This window comes from Brassica oleracea, unplaced genomic scaffold (genome assembly GCF_000695525.1).
Source record: "Brassica oleracea var. oleracea cultivar TO1000 unplaced genomic scaffold, BOL UnpScaffold01234, whole genome shotgun sequence".
NCBI classification, from domain to species: Eukaryota; Viridiplantae; Streptophyta; class Magnoliopsida; order Brassicales; family Brassicaceae; genus Brassica; species Brassica oleracea.
Genome location: NW_013617784.1, coordinates 11,515 through 19,516, shown reverse-complemented (window position 1 = coordinate 19,516; position 8,002 = coordinate 11,515). Strand labels below are relative to the sequence as shown.

Sequence of the window (8,002 nt, the reverse complement as noted above, 5' to 3'; positions counted from 1 at the left end):
TAGTGAAACATTCGTAACATTCTTCCAACTTTTTTTGAAAAAGTTTACATACAAATAGGCTCCTAAAAAAATTTTAGACCCCAAAATTTGTAAAAAATAAAAATTTACATAGAAACAACCACGTACTTCTAAAATCTCAGGACCGATCCTGACTAATACGTCCTGCTTATTTGAAGTTAACATCGATATGTTAATTGTTGCGGTTTATTTTTGGGTTTGTAGATAATTGCTTTAAGTGCTTCGTCTAACCAACTATCAAGGATTCAAGAAAAGGTAGACGAATATGCTGCCTTGATCATGGAAGAACTCGATCCCGACAACCTTGGATATATCGAGGTTCGTTGTCCAATACATGCAGTGGTTAACAACATGACCAATTCTCTTAAATATACCATTTTCAAGTTTTGATCACAAAAATAGATCACAAAGAAGAAAAGACCAAAATGTTTCATTTAATAGGTAAAAAGACTCTAATACCTTATATATATATAAAATATTAAAAATATATATATAAAAATATTTTTTCTATAGTTTTACATTATATGTTTTCAAATTCGAATTTTTTTATAATTAATTTTTTTTTTCAAATTTTATTTTTGTAATTCGTAAATACTTTTTAAAATTTATATTTTCAAATTTTTAATATTTATCTTTTAATTTATAAAATTTTAAATCTCAATCCCAAATCCCCACCCCTTAACTCTAAACCGTAAGATTTGAATTAGTTAACCATATGGGTATAAGTGTATATTTACCTATTTAGTGAAACATTTTGGTCATTTTAATCATTATAGTCTATATTTGTGACAGAAATTTTTTAGTGCTATCGTAAGGTATTTCTCTAACAATATTGGTAAATTAATTTCAGCTAATTTTATAGGTAGACAACTTCTCGTTTATTATTTTTAAAAGAAATAAAGAACAAATTTTATCATTTTTTTATAACTTTTTAGTCTCGATACGGTTTATTCTTGTCGTCAAAGGATAACTTTAGCCTGGTTTCTTTAATTCTGCACTCAAAAATATTAGCTATATAATATGACGTAAAATAAGAGAATGATATATGAGAATGTGTTGCTTGTAAAATATGAAGGGAAAACACTAGTTTTAGCCTAGGGTAGGTATTCTTTTGTTGACCAACATTTTTTATGGATTGACTAAGAACGTGACATGCCATGAATCATTTTACCTACCACGGAACAATGATTTCATTTACCTTCAAACAATTAATCATCAAAACTGTCTAAAAATATTTCTAAATCTTTAGCAATACTTGAAAACTGATACTATGCATCTATTTACAGCTGTACAACTTGGAAACATTGCTTCTCCAAGTTCCAAGCCAATCGGACATCAGTCCATCATCCGAGAACAAGCGTGCCCTCAGCAAGATGTTGAGCCAGAAACTCATACCAACAAAAGAGAGAAATCCGTTGAAAAGATTTGCCAGAGATATAAAATACTTTTTCTTGGAAAATTGGAAAAGGATATGGGTGCTAACATTGTGGATATCCATTTGCATCGCTCTCTTCACTTGGAAATTTCTACAGTATAAACGCAGAGCCGTGTTCGAGGTCTTGGGTTCTTGTGTTTCTGTGGCCAAAGGCAGCGCAGAGACCTTGAAATTCAACATGGCTCTCATTCTCTTGCCTGTTTGTAGGAACACTATCACTTGGCTACGGACCAACTCCAAGCTTGGGTCCGTTGTTCCATTTGATGACAATATCAACTTCCACAAGGTAATTTATGCAATTATTAATTAAAGATTTCTCTATTCATTATAAATTTTCTTATGTCATCTTCATTTTCTTAGCAATCATTTGATGACAATATCAATTAGCCTAAACGTCGTAGAAGAAAATAAACAACTTGTAGAATACATTTATTTATTTTAATGTATTTCTGGTTCTGAATGTATGTACCCCTCCCTACTAAACAATCTAAAAGTTTTAGCTACTCAGTCAACTCTTAGTTGGTACTTGTAGAATACTCATTCGGTTTTCGGTTTAGGTCGGGTAATTTTTTTTTAATCTGAATTCTTCGAGTCCTCGACATTTGGATCCAATTAGGTATTTGAAATATTTTCTGTTATAGTTCAGTTTGATTCCTTTTGGAATCGAGTCAATACGAGTCCATAATTCAAATAACCCTAAAATACATGTAATTTGAGTACGTAATAGTCTAGCTCAGTTTGGGCATTTAGGAGCAAAAAAAAAAATTGAAAGTACCCGACCGAAAAACGAAAAATACCTAAAATACTAATTCATATCCAACTTTATTTATAACCCAAACAAAACCCGCGCTTCAAAAGCGCGGGTAAAAATCTAGTATTGCAGTTAAACTGAAAGTTCTACATATTAGGTGTTACAAATTTTAATACTGAAACAAGCATCCTCCTTATCAAAAATTAAACCAAGTATCCAAATCATGATAATATATCCAAGACTATTCTATATAATATTGCCTGACTAGATAATATCCATCCTACAAAACCAAACCTTTTGGAGTCATTACAAAACAAATTTACTTTAAAATAATTTTCAGGTTGCGGTATATCCAGGAAACGTACTTTCGCTTTACATGTCAAAACCTAAAGGGTTCAAGTATAGAAGTGGGCAGTACATATATGTTAACTGCTCCGACGTCTCACCATTTCAATGGTAATTACAAAAAGTTATTGGACAGATCATTAAATTAATTAAACTTCATTGTTTTGTTAATTTAATCTCTTTTCGATATTATTATAGGCATCCGTTTTCAATTACTTCGGCTTCTGGAGACGAGTTCCTCAGCATTCATATCCGCACCCTCGGCGATTGGACATCACAACTCAAATGCTTATTTTCGAAGGTAATGATTTCAAGAGTAAATTTATGATATATAAATACATACTTGATTAGCATTATAGTTTGTTTAATTATCTTAGCTATAAACAAACAAAAAAATGACGTAAAAAAAACAAACAAAAAAATAGGTTTGTCAACCTCCGTCAACAAGTCAAAGTGGGCTCTTCACAGCTGACTTAGTTCAAGCCAATAACATAACCAGGTATTTGATTTAATATTTCCGTAATTATGTTTAAGGGAAACAAAGCATTTACGAATCAAATTTTTTAAACATGTACAAGTTTGCAATGATGTACTTAGCTTTACTAAATGTTGTTTATTAACATACATGATAATGAATATTGAAGCAAATTAAAAGACATAGTTTAAGAAACACATGAAATTTTAAGTTTCAAATGTTTCCTTGTCAAAAGTGTCTTTTCAGAAATAATGTTATGGATATCTATTAGATTAATTATTTTTGCTAATCACATTACATCGAAAGGTTTCCGAGGCTTTTGATCGATGGTCCATATGGCGCCCCAGCACAAGACTACCGAAACTACGATGTATTGCTTCTGGTAGGCCTAGGTATCGGAGCGACCCCATTAATCAGTATACTTAAGGACGTTCTTAACAACATCAAGAATCACAAATCCATTGAAGAAGGCACAAGCCACAATGTCAATAGAAGCAACACAAAACGAGCTTATTTCTATTGGGTAACAAGAGAGCAAGGATCTTTAGAATGGTTTAGTGAGGTCATGAACGAGGTAATATGTAGTTAACTGTATTTTTGAGTAATGTTATCTCATTCATGGAAGTAACTAAGATAAAAATGAAACAAAAAGGTAGCTGAGTATGATAGTGAGGGAATTATTGAGCTACATAACTACTGCACGAGCGTCTATGAGGAAGGAGACGCGAGATCAGCACTAATCACGATGTTGCAGTCATTGCACCACGCCAAGAACGGCATTGATATTGTGTCAGGTACTCGGGTCCGGACCCATTTCGCAAGACCCGATTGGCGCAGCGTTTTCAAGCATGTCGCGGTGAACCACATCAATCAACGAGTTGGTATGTGCACCACAACAGTTTCATGAGATTTCTCATAGAATCGTTGTAGCACTAACGCATTTTACCTTTGTGTTATGTTTGTAGGGGTTTTCTACTGTGGTAAATCATGCATCATAGGAGAGTTGAAGGGACTGGCTCAAGATTTCTCTAGGAAAACTTTGACCAAGTTTGAGTTCCACAAGGAAAATTTTTAATTTCAAGTTCATCATTAGTATTTTAAGAACACAGTGTCTTTGATAAAACTTACCTATCTATACTGGTTTGGTTTGTATAATTATAATAACTACTTTCTGACAGCTCGAAAGCATTAAGCAACGTATTAACTATTCCTGATTCATTTAAGTCCGTACATATCAACGTTCATCAAGTCCGATGTCGTCCAGCGGTTAGGATATCTGGCTTTCACCCAGGAGACCCGGGTTCGATTCCCGGCATCGGAGATATTTTTACTTTTAATTTTTGTAAGCTGTGGATAAATTTAGCTGTATATTATGGCAACGGACTATATCTTCCGCAATTTTATTTTTGAAATTTATCAATACTGGAATCGAGGGGATATTGTATTTACTTTAGATTTTGAAACACATTACAAGTTTATCAAATAAATGGTTCAAGATCTCCTTAATATGATTCTCCTAATCGAACGATTGACATTTACCAAGTGGTCCGAAACAAGGCAGTTGCAGCCAAGGGAATTTGATCAGTCTGTAGTTCAATTTACTGTTCTCCATTGAAACCTGCATAAGAGGAGTTGAATCAAACAATGTCGTAGTGTGTTCAAAATGAAAAAAAAAACTAAGTTAGCTTTTTGGTGCATCCATGTGCCTTCTCATTACGTTAGCAACAGTCTCCACAGACTAAATAACCAATTAGAACGATTTTTAATCAGATCATTTCTCCACTCAAAGTTATGAATGGAGAGACACGTTTTCCACTCACATTATGATCCGGTTTTCAGGTTGACCCGATTTTTAATGCTCCGCGTGTGGCCCCTGTATCGTATTGGGTCGTGGCCCAGTTTATACTGTATGTCTGTATTGCTAAATTGAGAATAGTCCCACATCGGTAAGTAGTGAAGTTGGGGAAGCTTTTGGTTGGGTATATAAAACGCAGCGGTGGCTCAGAGTTAAAGCATGATCCTTCAGGCATGTTAAAGGGGAAATGAGGAGTGGTCAATACTCGCTATTTTATGCGGGAAGAGCGTTTCGCTCAGCCTGTTACGACATTTGAACGTTCTCATTTGTTTTACCATCTGATCCTTCTGAAAGGAAATTTTTAAGTGAAAATAAAAGTTTTTTTTTTTAAATTAAATATATATATTTTTTTAAATAATGTTTTTTTGTTTAAAAAACTAAACTAATGGAGATTTTAATAATTTTAAACTTAAAAAAAAATTACATTTGTTTTTCTCATATGTACTTTTTAAAATAGAATTTAAAACTTCATTATAAAATATTTTATAGTATAGATTTCAAACCAATATAACAAGAAGAGTCTTTAATCTAAAAAATGGTTTATAAACATGTTTACTTTCCTACGCTTCCTGGGATTTATTTGTAAGGACACAATTATAAAAGCAGACCAACTAAGACATATTTAACTTGCGTTCGAGATTTGTCTGAAATTGTCAACAGATGGAACGGTTATAGACTAATGGACACAATTATAGACAAAGGTTACCTTGTAAACTCAGCGAACTCAGCTGAACTGGCATAGAATCTGTAGTCCTCGCTGGTCTGGATACCTGAGAGTTGCAACAAAGCATTAAGAAAAAAAAGACTAAAGAATATGCCGGGAAAAACAATAAATCATGAGTCCATAACTAGCTCTGAAGGCTGAATCATATGCCTTTATCATTAGCATCACCAGACCAATTTCCAGAAGTGTGGTTCCACTCCCCAGCCGACTTGTCATCTTTCTTCCACTCTGATTTAACCCATCTGTTCTTTCATCCATCTTTAGAACCAAAGACAAAAAAAAAGAAGAGGTAACTAACCAACAAGAATGACATGTGTCCTTTTAGTATTCTATCTTCCTATATATTAATTGACAAATCATTTTAATGATTTTTGTTTATATGTCACTCATACAAGAACTCTCCAATTACTTCTTTTAATTTGATTGGTTATAGTTAACAATTAATGCTCGGTTTTTCTATATTTTAATTTTTTCAATTATAAATTAGCATTGTAGCTTTTGGTAAGTTATAAAATAATTAGATAAACATTCCAAATGATATTACATATGATAAATAATTTTAGAATAAATGTTAAAATATAATTTGAGCGCAAAATATATTATAATCGTATGTTTAATATATGATTTAGAAAATAATAAATTACATATTTACATTGTAAACACATATTTCATTTGTATAGTTTGTGTGGAATATTTTACGATGATCAACTATACATTATCAAATTTTATGCCTTTTTTCTTATTATAATGTTATCACATTTTTTGGTGCACAAGAACATGATATAATGTAATTAATTTTTATAGTTTAATTTTCTTTACGAAATAATTATAATATTATTGTTATAAGAAATTTGACTGTACATTTATTCATATGTTATTACAACTTTGAGTTAAATTTATAGTGAATAATACTTCGATGTAAGATTTGGAATCTATTCAACTTATATTACTAACTGTTTTCTATTAAAATATCAAATTTATATCCAGAAGTGTAACAAGGGGCGAAGCCACCTTATGTACTATGGGTTTATGTGCACCCGTAATAATATTTATGTTTTGAATTTTGTGAGGTAAATCATTAATAATTTGGTAGATCACATGGTAAACTTAGGTTGTGCATCCCCAATACTTCATGTTTGAGTCCTTCTTACGTCTTCTTTTCTTTTATTATTACTAGTGCACCCACTAGATTTAATTCCTAGCTCCGCTCCTGTGTAACATATATATATATATATCTTTTGTGACATCAGACATTTACAGATTCATATTGACTCTGTAAACCAAATCGGTAACTCCGCATCCATGTGAACGACGAAAGACGGTTGTGTAACATATATTTTCTTATAACTTAACTGCAGATAAGTAATAGATATCTAACTATAAACTAATAGATTATTCTATGCACTTAAAAATAAAACAATATATATATATATATCAGTTTTCTGCTTTCTTTATCAAAAATACCATATTTTTTTAATCTAAATGTATGATGTTGCCTGATTATATACGTGTAAGAATATGTATGGACTATAAAGAATTGTATTGTGTGCTAAGTAAAAAAAAAACATTTGAAATGTAATAGGTGATGAACCGGATTTAGACTTGCATGATTCTGGATATATGACTATCAAGCTTATTTACTGACTATGTTGTGTTCATAATGCCTTGCTAAATCTATATTATTAAAAGAGAAATACTCATTTGAAAATGTTCTTACTTCATTAATTAAACTTCCTATTTTTTGCTTGTCTTTTTCAATTGCATTTATGAAATATCTTAAAACGAATAAAACTACCTAATTTATTACTTATCTTTTCAGTTAAATTAATGAAATATGCTTAAATGAATTTAAACTTCCTATTTTATTTGGGATTATAGATGTGAGCCATCTAATGAAATATCCTTAAATAAATTTGGACTTAATGTCATTTAATCAACCAAGAAAACTCATGAGTTATCCTTACGTGCATAATTACGTGCATAATTTTAATAATAGAGATTTTAAAAAACGTGCATCATTAAAATGTTACCTAAAACATGCAACACTAATATATAACATGCATCAATAAATGTAGAATTTGACGCATACAATTGTACGGATATTATTTTCAGTTGATTAAATTTAAAAATAATTATTTATTCAAAACATATTTAAGAATGACTATGCTTTTAAAAATTATATGGTATTATTTGCTTATAACTCATTTGTCATTTGCTAAATTGTTAGAAAGAAAATTTTAGCATAATATAACTCAGTTGTCATTTGCTAAATTTATGGTTTTTATTTATATTTTTTATTATTTAATTATAATATTTTCATTTTATATTTGAAAGATAAATGAATTTTCTTCCAAACAATATTTTTGTAAATGTATTTTCTTAAAAATAATCAATTTAAT

General features: G+C 30.8%; 1 protein-coding gene and 1 non-coding gene across 2 annotated transcripts; both read left to right on the top strand.

The window, feature by feature from the left end:
* Nucleotides 1-222: 222 nt before the first annotated feature.
* Nucleotides 223-4,141, top strand: LOC106321115 (respiratory burst oxidase homolog protein B; the record flags this gene model as incomplete). Its single annotated transcript, XM_013759432.1, has 8 exons — nt 223-336; nt 1,305-1,739; nt 2,545-2,660; nt 2,748-2,850; nt 2,975-3,048; nt 3,331-3,598; nt 3,677-3,905; nt 3,990-4,141. Coding segments are annotated over 8 exons (1,449 nt in total), but the record flags the coding sequence as incomplete, so codon positions are not given.
* A 132-nt stretch (nt 4,142-4,273) lies between these two features.
* TRNAE-UUC lies at nt 4,274-4,345 on the top strand. Its single transcript has one exon. It is a non-coding gene; the product is annotated as a tRNA-Glu (tRNA).
* Nucleotides 4,346-8,002: the final 3,657 nt, after the last annotated feature.